At 36.8% G+C, this 22,201-nt stretch overlaps 3 protein-coding genes across 3 annotated transcripts in view; 1 reads left to right on the forward strand and 2 right to left on the reverse strand.

Annotated features, from left to right (window-relative positions):
* LOC102807861 (dimethylaniline monooxygenase [N-oxide-forming] 2-like) overlaps nt 1-1,694 on the reverse strand; it is a 39,975-nt gene extending 38,281 nt beyond the window's left edge. Inside the window, exon 1 of the mRNA XM_085491857.1 lies at nt 1,605-1,694. The gene's annotated coding sequence lies outside the window, so the exon portion shown is untranslated. The remainder of the gene's footprint in view (nt 1-1,604) is intronic.
* On the reverse strand, nt 1,659-8,719 carry LOC144342979 (uncharacterized). The gene is made up of 3 exons (XM_085491858.1): nt 8,606-8,719; nt 1,886-8,429; nt 1,659-1,709 (listed from the first exon to the last, which is right to left on the reverse strand). The coding sequence occupies exon 2, from the start codon at nt 8,315-8,317 to the stop codon at nt 2,534-2,536; it is 5,784 nt and encodes a 1,927-aa protein (XP_085347984.1). The 5' UTR covers nt 8,318-8,429; nt 8,606-8,719; the 3' UTR covers nt 1,659-1,709; nt 1,886-2,533.
* A 1,740-nt stretch (nt 8,720-10,459) lies between these two features.
* Nucleotides 10,460-22,201, forward strand: part of LOC100374670 (eEF1A lysine and N-terminal methyltransferase-like) — a 33,318-nt gene continuing 21,576 nt past the window's right edge. The window contains exons 1-7 of the mRNA XM_085491817.1: nt 10,460-10,658; nt 12,966-13,194; nt 13,421-13,629; nt 14,427-14,556; nt 15,182-15,303; nt 16,335-16,475; nt 17,133-17,319. Of these exons, the coding sequence (XP_085347943.1) occupies nt 10,567-10,658; nt 12,966-13,194; nt 13,421-13,629; nt 14,427-14,556; nt 15,182-15,303; nt 16,335-16,475; nt 17,133-17,319 (1,110 nt within the window). The 5' untranslated portion in view covers nt 10,460-10,566. The remainder of the gene's footprint in view (nt 10,659-12,965; nt 13,195-13,420; nt 13,630-14,426; nt 14,557-15,181; nt 15,304-16,334; nt 16,476-17,132; nt 17,320-22,201) is intronic.

Genomic DNA, 22,201 nt, shown 5'->3' on the forward strand with positions numbered 1-22,201 from the left:
AGAAACGGAGCGAATTCTTTGGTATCTTAGAGGTCTGTTGAAGAATTTTTTTTATTCTTGGCTTACTTTGTGTTACGTTGTTAAGTTATTTCACGTAACATTTTTGAACTATTTCACCGTTCTTAGAGAGGGGGTTCCTGACCCACTACCCCCTTCCACCCCACCCACAGACAAACACACGCACACCATAGATCCATTGCGGTAAATTGTTATATACAAAAACGACAAGATTGTACGTATCTTAGCATTATTGTCTATGCATTTTAAGGTTTTTCGCTTTTCGCAGGTATTGGCGCACATAGCCGTGATACTGTTTTTGTGACTGTCAGTATTATTTGCATAATTGAATAGTGTTATTGGCAAAAGATCAGCCCTTAGATCATTATATAATGGACATATAAAAACAATGTGAGTTTCGTTTTCTATCACTCTAAATCAAACGTATTATTACAAAAACTACAATTTTTTTTATATATCGGTATTTTCATGTGTCTGCCTAAATCAATATTATGTTTATAGCCAAAACAGCGAAAACTCGCCAGTATATATTTTAGCCTATAATTGCTTGCCAATCAATTTAAGTATCTCCCAGGTTCTAATACTACTTTGATTTTTCCGTAAGTACACAGCCTGGATGATTGTGAAATTGAGACATGCCATTCCTACTGACAACAATATTCATTGAGTAAATATCTCTAAGAAATTTACAGTATCCCCAACTTGTCGAAACTAGATTTGAACAGGATATTTTTGTATGTGGGTTGCCCAAGTAAGTCTTCCGGTCTACTCTAAGTGTTTAAACATTATATGACATGTTTTCTGGTACCGGTTACTTTTTACTTAAAATAATTTCAACCAATATGAGATACAACGCTTGAAATAAACAAAGAATAATGGCAGCCTTCAACATTCACCCAACATTCGTAGAACTATCAGTTCGTACCCTCTCGATGATCTCCGAATATTCGTACCCCTATATCTCGCTACCATAACAAATAGCTGTCACAATGATTGCATCAAACAAATTAAATGCTCTATCCAATAGCATACCACCAAGTTTTTTTTTACAGTATATAAATGTTTTGGTTCACTGTAAATCTTCTTTTTTTTTTCATCATCTTTTTCATCATATGTTACCGAAAAAAATTATAAGATATTGGGATATATGCTTGCCATATATAAAATAGTAATATGTCCTAAAACAGACAAAACATTCTAGCTTCACTGTATTTTATTCAGCGATTACGGTGGCCCCTTATTTTTATTTCATTTTCTTGTAACATAATTGTTTTACATGTTATATCATTTATGTAAAAATGAAACTGACAATAGTTTGTGTAACACACTACTCTGATGACACAGACTTTGACATATCACACAATACATTACATAAGTTATCCTCATTGGATGTAACTTTGCGAACGTATCCACAACACGATAAACATCGATTTGTTGATTAATGTGGAGCAAAGCTAGAGCTTGCCCCATATATGTATTCAACCTTCTCAATGTGGAGAAATTGCGCTCACACTCGCAGCTTATCACGGAAATGGTCACAAATATTATTCATAAAATATGTTTGAAAAGTATAATTCATAGCATACTTTCTGTTGCGGGCGCTACCCTTAATTCTTTACTCAGAATGATAATAGCTGTAATTTCGTAGTCTTCACGAACTTTATTTTTGCTGTCTATACCATCCAGGTAAACTACAGTACAAAAGTACATATAAAACTTGAGCAACGTCGTAATGAACATGCACATTTTGAATCATCAAATACAAATCCATAAAATACAAAGAATCAAACACAATTGTAATGTCAACACCAATAGATATTACTCATTTCTATCGCTACTAGAAAATACATTTAAATTAAGTATTCACCTAGATTTCGGGGCAAACTGATGGAGCCCGGTCTTTAAATGGCTGCCATATTTACGTTGACGGCATTTCTACTCCAGTGCATAACAAACAAACAATTGTAATAGAGGGCGCTGTAGAGGAATTCCTAGATTTACCGTACGACGGTAGCAACACTCCTCTCTGCAAATGGGTAATTTATCGTACATTTGCACTCATGCCAAACTTTATAATATCTATATCAAACTATGTCTATAATAATAATTGCTCTTGAAATTCAAGTAAGAGTTCACAAAAAATAACATCAACAATAAAGGTAACAATTTAACTGTACTCAATGTTATTCATAGTCCCAATTAGTCTTCATCAACAGCAAGGAGCAGTACAAGCTTGTGGATTGGTCTGTCCACTATGGAACTGGCAGTAGTAAGCTGTACTTTGCGTACCAAACCATCTTTCCCAGGATACACTGCTGTCACTCTGCCAAGACGCCAGAAGTTACGTGGTACATTATCTTCCTTGATAATGACTATGTCACCCAATTTCAGATTGTACTGTGATGTGGTCCACTTTGGCCTTTGCTGTAGCGTATGCAGAAATTCTTTTCTCCATCGGTTCCAAAATTCATTGGTTAAGTGCTGTACTCTTCTCCATCTACGTGTTGAGTACATATCAGCCTTCTGGAAGTTGCCTGGTGGGGGGAAGAAGTATTCTGGTCTTCATCGTTAACAAATGGTTTGGTGTCAGAGGTTCTGGAGAATCGGATTCACTCAGCTGATTGAGAGTAATTGGTCTTGAATTTACGATGTTCTGCACTTTGGCCATAAATGTGCGAAAGGACTCATCATCCAGCTGTGGACCTGCCTGATAGATGAGGGGTTCCAGAACACTTCGAACAGTCCTTATTTGTCTCTCCCAAATTCCTCCCATGTGACTACTGCTGGGAACATTGAATTTAAACTCAATCCAATCACACCTCTGACCTATCAAGAAATCAGCCATTTTCTTCTGATCAATCTCTTTCAGGCCCTTAATCATTTCATTGTGTGTTCCAACGATGTTAGTGCCACAATCTGCTCTCAGCTGCCTAATAGGTCCACGAATGCTAACAAACCTTCTCACCGCATTGATGAAAGAATTGGTATCTAGAGAGTTGACAGTCTCCAGATGAATTGCCTTGGATGCCATGCACACAAAAACTACACCATATCTCTTCAACTGGCTCCTCCTCTCCTTGATTAAGAATGGTCCAAAAAGATCTACACCTGAATATGTGAATGGTGGGGCTTCCTTTATGCGGTCACTTGGAAGGTCTCCCATTTTCTGAGTTTGGGGTGCTCTTCTGAACTTCCTACATGTGACACACTGATTGATCAATTTAGACACTGTATATGAGCCACTGATGATCCAATATCCATGCTGTCGGATGTAGTTGTGAGTACAGCCTCTTCCCATATGATTGATTTGTTCATGGAAGTGTCGCACTATTAGTGTTGTTATGTGAATATTCTTGGGTAAGATGACTGGATGTTTAATTTCAAAGGGCTGGCAGGATTTCTGTATTCTACCTCCAACTCTCAGCAAACCCTGGTCATCTATGAATGGATTCAGTTTATATATAGTGCTGGATTTTCTGAACTGTATATTTCGTGCCTTTAGTTGGTTTCTAGATTGTGGGTTACCCACTAGCTTCAATTCCTTCAGTATCTGTATTTCTTTCTGAAAGGCTCTACTTTGGACCTCTCGTATTATGGCTTTTTCACCTTCTGCGAGATCCTGTACAGTTAAGGGTGTATTAGTTTCTGACATGACATCTGTGAGATCTAACTTTCTATTTATGGTTTTGGTGGCTCTCAACATTTTTGCCTTAAGACGTAGACAATTAGCGGCTGCTCGTTTAGATGCGTCCCATGATGAGTACTGATCAAAGCGGTCGATCAATTGACCATCTGAACAGGCTGTGAGTGAATTAGTCTTTAATACCGTGGAAGTTCTCTTCATTTCTCTCCTCATCTCTTCTTCTGTGTCACTGGTACACTCATATCGAAATTCTGTTGCAGATAGGGACTTATCATTCCATAGAAAATCTGGTCCAGTTAACCAGTTAGAATCTTTGATAAGTTGCCTGGCAGTTATCCCTCTGCTAGCGTCATCACTTGGGTTTGAGGCAGTGTTAACATACTTCCATGCATCTGGAGAAGTCAACTCTCGTATCTGCTGGACCCTGTTGGCGACATAGGTGTGAAAACGTTTGGATTCATTATTTATGTATCCAAGAACAACTTTACTATCTACCCAAAAATACTCTTTCACATCTTTAAACTGTAGTGCTGTGGTGATGTAGTGACTCATTCTTGCAGATAAAACTGCTGCTGTCAGCTCAAGGCGAGGGATGGTGATTTGTTTGTTGAGTGGTGTGACTCTGGCCTTTCCTATGACGAAAGAACAGTATACTTCATCATCCTGGTTGATTTGTCTCAAATATGTGCTCTGTCCATAACCTGTTTCACTGGCATCAGAGAAGTAATGAAGCTCTATTCTCTTGACTTCACCAAAGTTGTTAGGTTTATAGCAACGGTTTACCTTCAAACTCTGTAACTCAAGAATGTCAGTTCTCCACTGTATCCATTTCATTCTGAGGTCTTCAGTGATGGGATCATCCCAATCAACATTATTTCTACATAATTCTTGCAAGATGATCTTTCCAGTTAGGATTACTGGGGCTGCAAAACCTAAAGGATCATACACTGAGCAGATGCTAGCAAGAATACCTCTGTGAGTAAGTGGTAAGTCGCGCAATAATATTCTAAATTGGAAAAAGTCACCCTCCACGACCCATGTCACTCCTAATGCTCTTTCTACAGGTAAGAGGTCTGTTTGAAGGTTTACTTCCGTCAAACTCGACGCACGAGCTTCAGGAGGTATTGCATCCAGCACTTCTCTCTTGTTTGAGATCCACTTGTGCAGTTTCAACCCAGCTTTAGCACAAATATCAATACTATTGTTAACAAGGGTGATGGCTTTGCTTACATCTGAAACTGACTTTAACCCATCGTCTACATAAAAGTCATCTCTTATAAAACTAGCTGCTTCTTCACCAAATTCCTCCTCTCCATCATCTGCTGCTCTCTTCAGACCAAAGTTGGCACATCCTGGTGAACTGGCTGCACCAAATAAGTGTACAGTCATTCTGTACTCAGACAATTCCTTATCCAAGTCACCATCTTTCCACCATAAGAAGCGTAACAGATCCCTATCATTTGGAGTGACATGAAACTGGTGGAACATACCCTGGATGTCCGCCATCACTGCCACCTCTTCTTTTCTGAAGCGACTTAAGACCCCAACTAGACCATTGGTAAGATCAGGTCCTTGGAGGAGACAGTCATTAAGAGATATGCCCTCATATCTTGCAGAGCAATCAAAAACCACACGGATCTTATCAGGTTTTTGGGGGTGATACACACCTGTATGTGGTACATAATTCACCCTGCCATCTACATTCTGTTGATCTTCAGGAACTTCTTCAGCACAGTTGGTTAGGATATCTTCCATAAATGTGAAGTAATCTTTCTTGTATTTCTGATTTCTTTGCAATCGTCTTTTGAGTTGTAATGTTCTTTTTACAGCTAATGGTTTGTTGTTTGGAAGTCGAAGATTATTGTACTTCAGTGGAAGGGGCATCTCATAGTGACCATCCTCTCTCTTGATGATATTGTCAGAGAGGCACCTGATGAACTTATGATCATTAACTGACAGAGAATCTTGTTTGTGTTTATGTTCAATAAAGTCCCGTTCAAACATCTGTTGAACCTGTTGTGTACTCACTATTTCCTTTGAGGTTGACTGAACTACCAATCTGTTAACTAATTTCGGCTTATTTGCAGGCATGGCTGTAAGCTGACTCGCTGCATTTGTTTCTGTGGTCACAATGCGGTTTGACACAACATTGTTTTCTGAATTTGAACAAATTGTTCCAACTATTCCCCATCCTAGTAGAGACCTTTGGCCATATGGATGATCTTCATTGCCAGCTATGATATCTCTAGGTCTTACAGCCGATGGAACATTGTTACCTATTAATATTCCAACCTTAACTTGAGGCATGATTGGAGGTATCTTATCAGCAATTCTTTGTAGATGGTTCCACTTCATTGCCACCTCTGAACTTGGGATTTGGTGTCTCTCTGCTGGAACATGGTCTCTGGTGTAGGATGTTGGCACTGGTATTACAACTTTTCTGTCGTAACTAAGAATCTCTAAATCCCTTATCCTCTTAGCTGAAATAACTGCACCGTTCATTTGCATTGTTGACAGTGTCAGTTCAGTATCATGCCCTATGATTCTAAGTTGTTTCTGAAGTTCTTTTGAGATGAAACAGGTATTGCTCTGTGGATCTAGAACACAATATTGTAAGATTTCTCTGTTGGGATTAACTTTGCTTCGTACCCATACAGGTACAATCATGGAGTTGTCAGTTGTCTGTCCTTCTCTGTTACATACAGAAATGCAATGACTTACACTGGTAGTACGGTTTTCATCATAGTGGAGAGCTGTCAAATGTTTTTTTGAACATTTCTTACAATCAACTCTGGATGTACATGCTCTCCCATTGTGTTCTTTAGTCATCCCACAAGCATAGCACAGACCTTCTGTCTTGAAGAATTGCTTCCGTTCTCTTCTGTGAAGATTCATCAGTTTGTCACAGTCATCAATATGGTGCTGTTCTTTGCAAAAAGGGCACTTCAGATCTTCATTACCACTGATTACATTTGTGGTAAATGTTCTAGCTTTCACTTGGTTCCCTCCCCTGCTGGTGTTTTTGCTTTCTCTATTGAAAACAGAAGATTCCTTCCAGTCTTTCACTTCAGGTTCAAAAGCAGGTATGTTTGCTTCTTTTGCCTTTTCTTTCACAAATAATGCAAACCGCTCAAAGGTTGGAAAACATCCACTGCTAACACTGGCATGTGTAATACGTCTCCATTGGTTTTCTATATAAGTTGGAATTTTAGCTACCAGCTTTGCATTTTCTTGTGGGTAATCCAAGACACCAAGATCATGTATTGTTCGCTTTGCTGCAACAACTTCATTTAACATATCAGAAAATCTTCGGAGTCCAATGGAGTCACGTGGTTGGATCCTTGGTGATGATGCAAGCTTATCTATGAATGCCTTGGCAATCACTGTATTGTTACCATACCTGTCCTTCAACTCAGCTTTGGCTTGTACAAATGCCTCTTCAGTTTGGAGCAAGAGGTAACTATTAACCATTGCTTTGGGCTCACCAGACAGATGTTGGCTCAACAAATTTAATCTTTCAACCACTGAGGGGGCCTTTGACTCAATCAGAGACTTGAAAGAGGACTCCCATGAGGGAAACTGGAGTGGGTTTCCACTGAAAATTTCTAATTTGACTTGAGGAAGCCTAAATGAGTCCACCAACTGTTTCATAGCATCAGTGACTTCATTCGCAAGTGGGTTTGGAACACTGCTCACCTTGGCCCTGGCATCCTTGTTTTCTACTTTCTTGTTTACCTTTGCTTCCATTTTTGGTGACAAAATTAATGCACAGTTCTGATCGTGTACTGAAGGAACATGGCTGTAATCAACACTGCTGGCTGTACAACTAGTAGTTTGCATAGCCCTTTGTGCTTCTGTATTATTTGATTGTGAGTGTTGTTCATCCATCTCTGGTTGTGAATTTAAAAATCTGTACATATCTTCATCCTTATTGGCTGGCAGTATGCCACTCAAATTCTGACTTCCTTCATCAGATCTGTCTACTTCATATATCACTTCTTGCTGTGCCTGATTTTCAGCAAGTTTCTTATGTAACTTTAATTCTTCAATCCTCCTTCTATGTTCTAGCTCCTCTCTTTCTAGCTGTTTTTCCTTTTGTGCAAACGCTAGCTGTACTCTCAATGCAGCTTCCTGTTTCTTAAGTTCCAGTTTCATTGACCTGACACTGGAAGTTGTACGGTTGCTATGGCTACTAATTTTAGTTTTCTGTGAACTTGATTTGAGTGATTCAGGGTTTAGCATTTCCATATCAATACGATGTTGAATTTCTACTTTGATGTCATCCTCAAATTTATGCCATTCCAAAAAGTCTTGTTGTTTCTGTTTTGTGAATGCAGCAATTTCTTCCTGCTTTTCCAACAATTCAGCAAGTTCATCATAAAGTTCACTTATGTCTTGCCATGCTATCTGTGCAACTAACAGCTTTTGTTTAAGTGCTCGGGTATCTTCAAATCCTTTTTGCATAATGGCATTTCTTTTGGCTTTACTAAGTTCAGATTTCTTTGCTTTCAAATCTCTTCTAAGAATGTTGAATCTGAGCTCCTTACCTTTCAGTGTTAAAGTCCGCGTTCGCGTCCCATTGACACTTGCTGCTTGATCTCTGTCTTCATCGACTGGAGATTGACCTTCAAGCTGAACTTCTGTGTCCTCGGACATTTCTAGTTTACTGTTGCGGGCGCTACCCTTAATTCTTTACTCAGAATGATAATAGCTGTAATTTCGTAGTCTTCACGAACTTTATTTTTGCTGTCTATACCATCCAGGTAAACTACAGTACAAAAGTACATATAAAACTTGAGCAACGTCGTAATGAACATGCACATTTTGAATCATCAAATACAAATCCATAAAATACAAAGAATCAAACACAATTGTAATGTCAACACCAATAGATATTACTCATTTCTATCGCTACTAGAAAATACATTTAAATTAAGTATTCACCTAGATTTCGGGGCAAACTGATGGAGCCCGGTCTTTAAATGGCTGCCATATTTACGTTGACGGCATTTCTACTCCAGTGCATAACAAACAAACAATTGTAATAGAGGGCGCTGTAGAGGAATTCCTAGATTTACCGTACGACGGTAGCAACACTTTCAGTGCTGAAGCAGCACAGTGGAGTAAATTGTTGGCTCTTAGACCTATACAACCCGTGATCGAACTATTTTGCTGATTATAAATCTTCGGTATTTTTTTCAATGATCTTTTCAGCCCGTAGCTGTACACTATTTTCCAATAACACAGGCTACACGCACTAATACAATAAGTTGACTACATTTGGCTGATTTATAACAGCTTGCCCATTTATAACAACTTTTTTGGATTGACTGCTGTTTAGCCTCCCAACTCAGCAACAGCCAATCAAAGCCGGTATAACTTCACGATTGAAGCTCGTTGCCATCAAAATGCTTATTACTATGCAATTTCAACCGAGTCTGATGTTGGTCAAGTGATTTAAACGATGATAATTATTTTAATTATTACTGTTTGTTTTAATATGTACTAATTATTATTATTTTTATTATTTCTTTATTCCGCACTATATGGCCACCGGCCTAAAGTACTGTTACATTTCAAAACTTAAATTACACACGGTCGCTTTAAAATTACAAGATACATATACTTCAAATCATACTTCCATTTCAGTTTCTCTGTAATGAAAACTCTTAAACAAATATTCACCCAAACTTAGTAAAATATACGAGTTAGTACTCTGTAGCAATGCAATGAATTTTATCTTGGTTGGTGGTGAAAAATAATATTTTGGTAAGAATTTTTGTCTAAGTGCTTCATATTTTGGACAAACCATAGTAAAATGATATTCGTCCTCTGTGACCCTGCAACCAAATGGACATAATCTTTGGTCACGTGGAATACCCAATGTTCTACCATTTTCAATTTCTAGGGGATGACAGGAAATTCTAAGTCTAGTTATAGCACATAAATAGATAGGAGTAGCCAACGAAATAGCAGCAAGATATCTTTCATATATTAAATCTTGTTTAAACATGCAATATGTTTGAAGCTTTACATTTTTATTAATTTCTGCACACCAATTCTGTCTAGATATATCAAAACATCTTCTTTTAAATTCACTGAAGAACATCTCGCTATTATCAATTCTTTGTTCATACCATACATGTCCATAACCAGATGTACATAAAATATTTTTTACCTCTAAAGCTCAACACCTAGACCCCCCTTCTGCTCTATGGTATAGGTAATTATAACATTCCTTTAAAATGGTTGAGCCGTCCTCTTGAATCAGTTTCAGCCAAAATCTGACCATTTCAATATTAACATAAACTCTAACTGAGTGTCTTCCTAATTCACCCCTTACTGCAGCATTGGAAGCGTTGAAACTAACTCTCAATAGAAATTTACAAAACTTATGTACTAATTTACGACCATAATTATATTCACTTCCAAAGTTTAGGGGGTTCGACTGAACCCCCCGAACTCCCCCAAACTACGGGCCTGCATCATTTCTTATGGATTGTCTGTTTAATTTTACTTGATTCGAAAATATCCAATTGTATTCCCGCGTGATATGGACTCCCTCCCCTCTCAAGTGACCGTCAGGTGCTAACTCTACACATATACAATCGCGTTTTTTTTTTCTTTGGTAATTTTTTCTTTTGAAATTTCAATCTCTTTCTGATCTATCCCAGCCATCCAGCCATTCTTCGCATGAATAATCAGAATAATGCGTCACTGTCGAATCATGTACAACTGTATGTCAGACTGTGGTTGAATGTCACCACAGGCGGCGCTGTTCGACATAAATTTCCTTTTCGTATCGGCCTGGTCAACTTGTTCGTACACTTCCGGTTGCATGTGTCTCACAGCTCTATGTTTTTAAGGATACAAGAACCCAGTGAACTGACTTACTTGCTGTTTAAATGGATCTGCTACCATCATCCCATGCGGAATTCAGTTCCTCGAAGTACTGGGACTCATTCTTCAAAAAGAGGGGCCAGGCAGCGTTTGAATGGTAATATATTATTGGTATGCTCATGAATTTGCCATCAACTACAGCGTTGTGGGCTTGAGGGTTGACCAAAAAGAGTGAGGGTTGTTGTTATTACCGAGCCTTCATAAGAATGCTCATATTAATAATTTAGGCCAACTATCATATGTATTTTTATATTCGTGCCTAAATACAATTTGTATAGCCCCCCCCGACTTCAGTGTTGTGGACTGGAGGGATGATTTGTTTTTACCATGCCTTCATTAGAGTACTGATATTTATGCTATGATATGTATCTCCATTTTTTTGCCCCCCCCCCCCCCCCCATTGATTTAATTTAAAAAAAAAAAAAATTTAAAATGAGATGTATCGAAAATCAAAATAAATAATTACAAGATTGATGGAGGATATTTTGCATATATGAATAAATAATGTTGGGCTCATTTTAATTTTTCAAAAATATGAGTAGGTATGTTATTGATAACACAAAAATTATTTTATTTGGCCTAGTGCCTAGCCCTGAATTTGATGACAAGTTTTGATGTACTAATACATGAAATTATAACATACAATTTTTATTATAATTTAGTACCTAGGTGTTGTAAAAAAACAACAACATTCAACGAAATGTCATGCGCCATGATTTAGAAGGGTTGTCCAGAGAGTTTATAACCTGGCCCTTTTTTTTGGATAGGTTTTAAAGTGGTGTATTGGATTAAAACAATTTTATAATAAAATTTAAAAGTTTATAATTTAAAAAAAACACAAAAAAAACAACAACAAACTGTTTTGTAAAATAGATATACATAAAAAAGATTGCTATAAAACAGAGTACATAATAAGGCATTAGCCAAGGGAGTGAACTGCAATTCAAGAACATTATGAGAATCATTTACTTAACCTCACCAATTTATGGAACCATTCATCAAACAATCTTATCACATAGATGCATATTGTGCGTATCTACACAGAGTGATACAGGACAGACCAGGAATACATATCACATAGATGCATATTGTGCGTATCTACACAGAGTGATACAGGACAGACCAGGAATACATATCACATAGATGCATATTGTGCGTATCTACACAGAGTGATACAGGACAGACCAGGAATACATATCACATAGATGCATATTGTGTGTATCTACACAGAGTGATACAGGACAGACCAGGAATACATATCACATAGATGCATATTGTGCGTATCTACACAGAGTGATACAGGACAGACCAGGAATACATATCACATAGATGCATATTGTGCGTATCTACACAGAGTGATACAGGACAGACCAGGAATACATATCACATAGATGCATATTGTGTGTATCTACACAGAGTGATACAGGACAGACCAGGAATACATATCACATAGATGCATATTGTGCGTATCTACACAGAGTGATACAGGACAGACCAGGAATACATATCACATAGATGCATATTGTGCGTATCTACACAGAGTGATACAGGACAGACCAGGAATACATATCACATAGCATGACATCACACATACTGCCAAAATTTGTTTTAGTATTATATACATGTATACTATCTGCAGGTTTTCTGGAGCTTTCAGTTATGTATGGCTAGATAACTAAAGATTGTAGTAAACCAATACTTCATGTTGGCAATCTAGTGTGTTTATTTTCTAAATTGTCTCTCCAAAAAAAAAATCAGTTCGGAAAAAACAAATCCTAGCAAGTTTTGGAAAATATCACAAGATGTTTATGTGATATGGAAAATAAAAATAGATTTTTCTGATTCGTCAAGTGGTTAATAGTACTTTTACAGATTGTATGTATACATATGTGATTTTCTGATCACTGCTCCATCTCGCATATGTGAAAGCTGCAAATCTAATATGCCACTAAAATCAAATGATTGGATTTTGAACTTGAATTTCATTTTTAATAGTTCAGTGTTGAAATACCAATCTTTTCAGAAAGAAACACGGCAAACTTCATCAAAACAAACAATTATCAAATGCGTACAGCACATTTAATAAGCGTGGAAATATCCTAAAAAAAATGTTGCTTATGTTGAATCTTGTGTTGTTTTGACACCACTATGATGTAAGACCTTAGTTTGTCCTGTTTTTTGTTTGGTTTCGCACAAAGCATGGAATCTTGAACAGAAAATGGCATATTATTGTGAAATAATCGTTTTATAAGCTTTGAACTGTACAATGTAATAAACTGAAAGGAATAGAATAGTTGAATTTCTTGAACTTTGCCATCAAAAGTCGGGTTGACGGATCCGTGAAATTCACTGATACACATTTTATTTAATGTGATAAACAAACATTTTGCTTCTTAATTATTAGGTATGGGGAATATCCTGAATTGAGTCAAGTCTTACATAAATACATCAAACCTGTTGATAAAGTATTGGTTGTGGGGTGTGGTAATTCAAGACTCAGTGAACAGCTTTATGATATTGGTTATTATAATATTATTAATATTGATATCAGTGACATAGTTATAAAGCAAATGAAATCAAGAAATGCAGAAAAAAGGCCAAAAATGGTTTATCAAAATATGGACATGTTAAATGTAAGTATTAACTTTTAGTGTATTAGTTTGGGCTCGCCATGCATTGAGGTGTGTTAAAGTTGGAACATATACTAAGGTTTAGCTTCACATCTTAAGGAAAATTGGAGATTAAATTCAATAAGTTACTTTATTATTTGTGATTATGTGTCACATGATGTTTACTTAGTATAGATTCTATTATGGCCATGTGACTTACCTCAACCTAAATAAAATTATATCCTAACAGATGGAGTACACTGACAGTGAGTTTAATGTAGTTTTAGATAAAGGCACATTAGATGCCCTGATGACGGATGATACTCCAGATGTACAAGAACAAGTTAACAAGATGTTTGCAGAGATTAATAGAATATTAAAGATTGGTGGGCGTTATATTTGTATATCTTTAGCACAGGGTCATATTTTACAGAAATTATTGACCTACTTTCCAGATGAGTATGTATGACTTTATATATCTGTGTATACGTAAGGTATAGAATGTGTATCTGTCAGAAAACACTTAGACGCGTCTTCAAAGATGATCATGAATTTTTTGTCTCTCCATCAATGTTTCTGACCTCTTAATCTTTAAAATCATTAAGCTTTTACTTGCCACCCATCTACATTGAGTGTTTATTTTTTAGCTTGTTCATTTTAAGACAATATCTGTGATTTTTCTTTTGCTCGAAGAAAAACAACTTTGCATACATTTCAGCACTAGATCTAGTGCCATTACACCCCTAGATCTAGTTTTATTATGGATTAGGCCAGACTTTTATTATCCCTTGTTTCGCGAACCCGTCGAATAAACAGGAGCCAAAAATGAAATCAAAATAAAATTTTATTTCAGCGTAATTTCTCGCGCCCGCCGACTTAAGTGCAAAAAATTGCTAAAAAAAAACTTCTTCTTCATTTTTTTTTTGCCCGCCGCATAGCAAACCCAAGTTGCATTTTTGTGGGAGTATCATGATCAAAGTACCGAATTCTCACGCATATGAGAAACAAGGTTATACATAGAATAACATTTTATTTTATTACTTCTCTCTGATCAATGATCTCACTTACAATTCTTTGAGAATCACACAAATCTAATCGAAAAAAAGAATTAATTTTTTTTTTCGCCCTCCTCAAAAAAATTGCCTTATAAAAAATCCAGAAACAAAGAATAAAAAAAGTCTGGCCTTAGCGTCAGCTTTGTAGCCAAGATTAACATGCATTATTCATGAATAATTAAAAAATTTCTGTGTTTTCAGAGGTTGGATGGTGAGAGTTCACAAAGTTGAACAAAACATATCAAGTGATACCACCAAAAGAGACTTTCAACTTCCAACATTTGCTTTTGTATGTACAAAGTTTAAAAGTGTACCACAAATGGAAAACAAGGTAAGACTCCTTTTATTTAAAATATCACTGTGCTGTAAAAGGGTTTTAATTTTGCTTATTTCACTAACTGGAAAATGTGTTAAATTAAAACCCAGGATTATGTCAATTTTAGCATAGAACACATTTAATGATAAAACCGAGAATTTAAAACCCACCGAATATGCCTGTAATGGAAATCAGCGAAATTTAAACCCAGTGAAAATTACCGGTAATCATTTTATAGTATATCTAAGTGCCATAAACTCCCTGTGTCTTTACCTGTGTCCCCCCCCCCCTCTTGTGCCCAATCTCTTCTGGGTGCTTCTGTTTCACTCATTGGTTTTCTGTATTTGTACAACTCACTGTCACACTCCCTGGGTACCTTCACTGGGCACCTGTTTGATGGGTGCCTTCCTGTACCCCTATCTGTACAACCCACTCTCTGGGTGTCTAGCTCTCTGTGCACTCTACTTGGCCCCTCACTGGGCAACTCCCAGTTGTGACGTTGTGACTAATTTAGTTCGCTTAAAACTCTGTCCCCCAAACTGAGACACTTACTGGTTACCTCCCTGTGCTACTTGGTGCAATCAATGACCATATAAGTACATCTGCAGTATTTAAACACATTAACATATCTTGATAACAGTTACTTGAAGTATGTATGGATGACAGTGGTAAACTGAACAGAGTGAAAACAACTCTAGATGTCATGAAAGCTGTGGAAGAACAACAGCATTATGCAATGATTAGACAAAGTTTAGTTAACAAGTGAGTCTTAGTTTGTGTTAAATTATTCACTATTTTACTAACTGAAGAATGGCATGAAATCTGAGATTCTGTTTGTGATATATGCAAATGTATTCAGTGAATTTTTATATGATGTGCTTATCGTAATGTGTAAAATGTGTTTTGTATGTTAATTTGGAAATGTCTAGTTCCTTACATGGTTTCCATAGTAATGCTCATAACTTGCATTCAGATATAAATACAGTAAAATTTATTTATTATTTTCACGCATCCAATTTTTGAAACTTTGGATAATTTAATAATATGCACATGACAAGCATTAACGTTTTCACCACCAGACTTTCTCACCAAAATTTGTCTGCACTTTTCCTGATAAATTCTACAATATTTCTGGAAATGAACCCTAATTTTAAAGCCAACAGACAAAATTTTAGTAAATTTTTAGTTTTTACTCAAAAAAAATTGGCTATTTTGGTCTCAATCTTCTGATGGAAAGTCCAGACTATAAACAGGACTATTTTGTGAATTTTGAAAAAGAGGGAACCGGTGATGAAAAGGTTATACCGGTATCTTAATTTTGGGGTTGAAAACGGCAGTGAATTATAGCGTAACAGGGAAATTGCACTACTCATTGTTTTGTTTTTTCTTGTGGACTAGAGAGAAAAATGCAGGCCAGTATGACTATAAATACACCCAATATATTGAATATTTTTCAAAACATTGGCAAGCACAAAAAACAACAACAGCTGATTTTTTATTATTATACTGCATATACTGCACTAGATGAAATACATATGACTCAAACTGGCCACATACATCACATTGAAACATAAATGCTATTGTTGAAATGAAATCATGTTTAATTTTGTAACATTTCATTTCTTGGAGTAGTTTTATGTGAAATAAAGAGATTAGGTTTGCTTTGTGCATGTTTAACCCCCCCCCCCCCCCCCCATGTTTTGCAGTTGTTAGCCATGAGTATCAATCAATACATTCTTTATAACAAGTACATTTGATAAAAACTTTTTGGATCATTGTGTTATTCATTTTAGAAGTCATATTGATGAAGATATCTCGTTGGATCTTTGTGTCAGTTCTTCTGATATCCCAAGATATACCCTACACATAGTTGACAACTTACATGCCAGGCGTCATCACCAAATATTTGCTGTTTTTATTGTCCCACAAGGAAGGTGAGTAAAATTCCGAACTGAATCTACTACAATTTTTTCCTCCTGTCTATTTTTAAACATTCTTTGGTGATATTTTAGATAATTTTGGACCAGACCAAATCTTGGTTGCCATTTGCAACTACGATCAATTTATGAATAGATAAAAGTAATACAATGTACACACTTTTAGATTATATTTTTGGACTGATTTTAAATCATATTTTAGAAACATTAATGCTGCTTCCTGATAAAAACATTCATTTCAAGAAACTGTACATGTGGTTGTTTTTAGTCCCTGTTCAGACGCAGTCTGAAAATGGGGACTTATGTTTTGATCTTGTCCATGCATCAGTGCGTGCATCCGGACCTGTATCTTAGACATGCCTGGACCAATCACAATCAAACTTCACACATACATCATACATAATATTATACAAAAGCACATCAATTCGTTTCACAATCTGATTTATGCTAAAAAATCATCAAAATCAAGCATATATTGATGGATTTTGTTTTAACTTAATTGGTACATACGTTGGACATTATGGGACCTTGATGCACATCATTTTATTTTTGAGATCCAATTTAAAATGGCCGACTGGCGGCCGTTTTGTTAATGAATGCAAAGCCATGCTTTGACTGATTATGTTCAAATTTGATATATTCATATATTCATAGGGAAACTGAATGGTTATTTGGTGACAGAGAAGGCAGAAAACAACTTGCAGACTCAGCGGGATTTAAGAGACTTATTGTGGTTTTGTTACATCGAGAACATAAGTATGATAATATGGACAGTATTAAAAGTGAATTATCAAGTAAAGTCATGGAATTATCGCCAACTGGCATGGATAGACAGTTACAGGTATAATACTTGACAACTTAAATCCGTGTTTGTATTCATCTTTCCACAGTGTACCATGTGCATTATTAGTCCCCGTTCAGACGAAGTCCGAAAACAGGGACTTATAATTCGGTCTCTGTGCGTCCGTGTGTCTGTGCGTCCGTCCGGAGTCATATCTCAGAATCCCTTGGACCGATTCCGTTCATTCTTTGCATGTGCCTAGTACTTTATGTTGGACATATGCACATGCAGTGGTTTAGCGATTCGATTCAAAATGGCTGACTGGCAGCCATCTTGTTTTTTGAAAATGTTGTATTTTGGACATGCTTTGTCAGTTTTCATTCAAACTTGGTACATAGATTATACATGTTAGGATACATGTCCATGATGATTTATTTCACAATTGGATCAAAGATGGCCGACTGGCAGCCATCTTGTTTTTTGAAAATGTCGTATTTTGGACATGCTTTGTCAGTTTTCATTCAAATTTAGTACATAGATCATACATGTTAGGATACATGTCCCAGACCATCCGTGAGTTCCTGAGTCTGTTCGTCCGACCGTCCGTGTGTCCCTCTGTCCGTGCCTAGGTCTATCCAACGTCATATTTCAGAATCCTGTGGACCGATTACGTTCATTCTTCGCATGTGCCTAGTACCTTATGTGGGACATATGCACATGCAGTGGTTTAGCGATTCGATTCAAAATGGCCGACTTGCAGCCATCTTGTTTTTTGAAAATGTTGTATTTTGGACATGCTTTGTCAGTTGTCATTCAAACTTGGTACATAGATTACACATGTTAGGATACACGTCCATGATGATTTATTTCGCAATTGGATCAAAGATGGTCGACTGGCAGGCATCTTGTTTTTGTTTTTTTATGCGGCATCTTGGACGTGCTCGGTCAGTTTTCATTCAAATTTGGCACATACATGTACTTTATACATGCTAGGATGCATGTCCATGACAATTTGTTTCAAAATCTGGTCAAGGATGGTCGATTGACAGCCATCTGACTTTTTGGCCTTACTACTATATTTCCACAATTTATATACCATTTTCATTCGTATTTGGCACATACATCATACATATCAGTGTGTTTTATAATCAGATCAAAGATGGCTGAATAACGGCTGTTTTTATTTTGGTCATATTACTATGACACGAAACACGTGTTTTGATGTAAATAAACAATCTGTTGTATATGCCACTTGGAACTCAAGTTTCAAGGACACGCTCGCGACAACCCCTCCGCTTTAATATGACGAGCACAAAGAGAACTTAACGGGGACTGTGTCATTTTCAATGACTTGTTCGAACAGATTCTGGCCAATTTAATTGCAGCAACTCATCTAAAAACTCTGACAACCATTTCTGTTGTCATTCGCTAGTGAATATTTTTTCATAAAATGCATTAGTTCTTAGAATATAATGAAAAAGAGCAAGTCTTTTTTTTATATCAATTGGAAAGTTAAAAACAATGTGAAAAACTAAATAGAGAACAGAAAACAACGTGCACCATCACACATTGTCGGTCTATCAACGGTGTTCTTACTAATTTTTGATTGTGGAAATTGTAATTTATGTGTGATTGAAAACAGGAGATTAAGGTAGCGAGAAGGTTTTGTGACGTTTTTAAATAAAACATTCTCTGTCTGTTGTCTCGTTCAGAACAGTAATTTAGGTTATATATATCAAAAGACTAAGTATAGAGGTGCAAGTTCGCACAAACTGGACAGACATTGTTTACATAATTATCACGTGACATCAAAAATGGCGAACCTTGTAAAAATGACTAAGTACGCGATTGCGAGAGCACACTGCGGAATTTCCTGGTGAAATTTAAGTTATGCATTGTCCGTAATCAAGTCCATTGAAATGCGTCTCCGATAATCAAAAGACCTATTATTCCGATTTCTATGCAGGTTTGTTTTTTTGTCCCCAAATTATTTCATACTTGGCACCTTTAACAGACTATTATTCTGTGACAAAGCATTTTCTTTAAAAACCCCGACATATTTCGCACCATCATTATCTTTTGAACGATAACTGCGAGTTTGAATGTCCTAGTCCGAACGCACTTGATTTGGCGGCGGTCCCAATGAGTCGTTCTCGATCAAAACTTCAACTCGAGAAAAACGCGAAAAACAGTTTTGGTTAATAAAACACTGTAGATTTGCTGCATTATTATAAATATACACTAAAGATGCCCAAACATATTAACCACTGATATCATAGAACTCATAAAGAGTGTCAGATAATGAATAATTTCAAGCTTGAGCGCGAAAAATGAAGAAAACTGCTGGCATTTGAGTCCGTACTCCAGGAACGTTCGGGTTTTCCATTGTTATGCAAACGAACAACGAGGGATAATCCTCTGACAAACATTACTGTCACACTGTACACGCTGACAGTTTACAAACAAGCTAATCCTTCAAGTGTCTCAGATAAGACATCTAATAAAACGGTTTTCATGGTGAAACAAAATGGCCGATGTTTGAAAAAAAATTGCTGTGTCAGAGTGCGACACTGAGTGGCAGATTTTTCTTTGCCTCGTCTGTCAACGCTTTCTTTCTTTTCTTCGCCATTGCGTTAGAAAAAAAAATGTATTAGTAAAATAGAATATTGACTTGGAAAATAAAACGATTTAAAAGAAAGTTGTGCAAAGTTACAGTACTCCTTTCGCACAACCTCCCGCCCGCTTCCGCTTTCCAATCACCTTTTTCTCTCGCTTTTGCGACCGCTTGTTGAATTCGACCGGACAATTTCCGCTTTATTTTTGACCGCGCAAACCCCGAAATATCACCGCCCACCTGCTCGCTCGCGCGCATTTAAAATTCGGACTAACAGAATAATTTCCGAGGTTCGCATTGTCTTATAATTGTCTTTCTGGTTTTTATATATGTTGAACAGCTGACAAAAGTTCAAATACTTTTTGCTTTAACTATATACAATTATATGCACGCAACCTGACCCTTTGACCTCGATTTGGCTTGGACTGAATATTTTATTTTAAACAATATTCTGACGTGAAATACAAAATGTATTTCAACACAAGTACGACAGGGTTGTCTGGGTTTTTTTCCTGATTGTTGAGTCTTCGCAATGTGTTTTGTATAATTATTGTTGTTTTCCCCCGATGCTGAAGGACCGTAAAGCTAAATGGCAGTTACATGCATGGACTGAGTGAAAGAAAATATTTCTAAGCCTAAAATAAAACCTAATATTACACCTCTTTATGTATTTGTTAATTTTACATATGTTTGTCATGACAGTATGTTTGTAAATATCTAGAAAAATCTCGTCTTTCGTTGATGATTTCGATTGTTTGTTTGGAATGTCGATCCCCGTTGGTTTCTCCATACTGAGTTTAGGAAGGGCGTCGATCAACACCGTTACAATCAGCCGAGAGAAGACAAACATTGACCGTAATTCATGGAGATCGTGTCCGTAATTTGTGGGCTGAAACCCCAAATAATTAATCAAGTATTATTATTTTAATATATATTTTATTTTACATCGCAAAACTAAACCATGCCCAAAACAGAGCTAGAGTTGTTCGCGGTGAAACAACCGCATTGAAGACGATGCAACTTCAGCTAGCCATTTCTTACCTTGAAATACAAAAAATAAAAATTCCAAGAGCATCGGGGAAAATATTAATAATCATCCTTATCAATCGCTTGCTTTATTTTATTCGAATCCATGAAATTCACGATTTTTTTTACATTTGTTGGCAACTTCCGCGCTAAAAAAGATTGAAAATGTGGGTGTGGTTATTTTGCAAAGTCCTGTTGATAATACGGACAAATATGGTTCTGTGACCCAGTTCGTGCTCCGATCAGGTGACTCTCAGCCAATCAATGATGTTGTAACAAAGCATATCTGACGCTAATTGAAGGGTCGTCGTACAATCCAATCACCGGCGTCGATTCACATAGTTGTTTGTGCTGTGACAGGCTTCAAAATTATTCGCTGAAAAACATATATTTTGACAAACTGATGGAATTTGACCTTAGTTCAAAAAGAAAATACTAGGCTAAGATACATTAGAGCTCACGCGAATCAGTTTTCTCTGCAAGTTGTGAAATAAAGTAAACCAGAGTAGCGTCGATGATTTTCAGCCCTGAAGGACTTTGAATTGTTCATCGACTGGCCACCAAATAGTTATGGCTATAACTAAATTTGACACGTTTTTCTTTTAAGCCCAATAAATTATTCATACATGTCAAGCTCTGTTCGATTTTTTTAGGGCATGTGGCCGTTTTTAGTCGAAAATATTTTTTGTGGGAACACTTTTGCGGTACGTATACGGTATAGACCGAGCTCATTCAATGATCGTGACTTAATTTTAAAAATTGAATGTCAAATTTTACCAGACGTGGACCGATGTGGATTCGGTATCGTTATTTTTGGAATTAATCACTAACATTTCCTCGTTTCTCTGCTCTGTCAAAAGGAGTTACCTAGGCTTTTTTTAGCGTAACTGTCTCATTAAAATTAAAAAAAAAATATTACATCTAGAACAAGCACCCAAAACACGTAACAAGAGGTCCCCGTTCAGTTGCTTTCACGATACAAGTGTAATACAACTATTAGATTTGAAGTGTCGTTCAGAATGTAATAATAGTTAATACTAGTTGTATGTTAACACTTTACTATCAAAACCACCATTTCGACCACCCATGTGCCAGTTTTCAGTGTTTGGGCGAGCGGTCAATGTTTTCAATGAGCGAGCGAGCGAGCGAAAAAAACACACGATTATAATGCGGTCGGTTTCCGGTCGGACAAGACCACGTGGTCGGAAATTAAGCGATAAGCGGTCGATGTAAAAGCGGAAGGTTGGGCGAAATGAGTACTGTATGACCATGTTTCTCCGACGAAGTCTCGACTGACAATAA

Source organism: Saccoglossus kowalevskii, chromosome 17, assembly GCF_978046115.1.
Source record: "Saccoglossus kowalevskii chromosome 17, keSacKowa6.1, whole genome shotgun sequence".
In the NCBI taxonomy this organism is placed as follows: Eukaryota; Metazoa; Hemichordata; class Enteropneusta; family Harrimaniidae; genus Saccoglossus; species Saccoglossus kowalevskii.

Excerpts from the sequence above, each read along its gene's own strand:
- LOC144342979 (XM_085491858.1), bottom strand. The coding sequence starts at position 8,317 with ATGTCCGAGGACACAGAAGTTCAGCTTGAAGGTCAATCTCCAGTCGAT.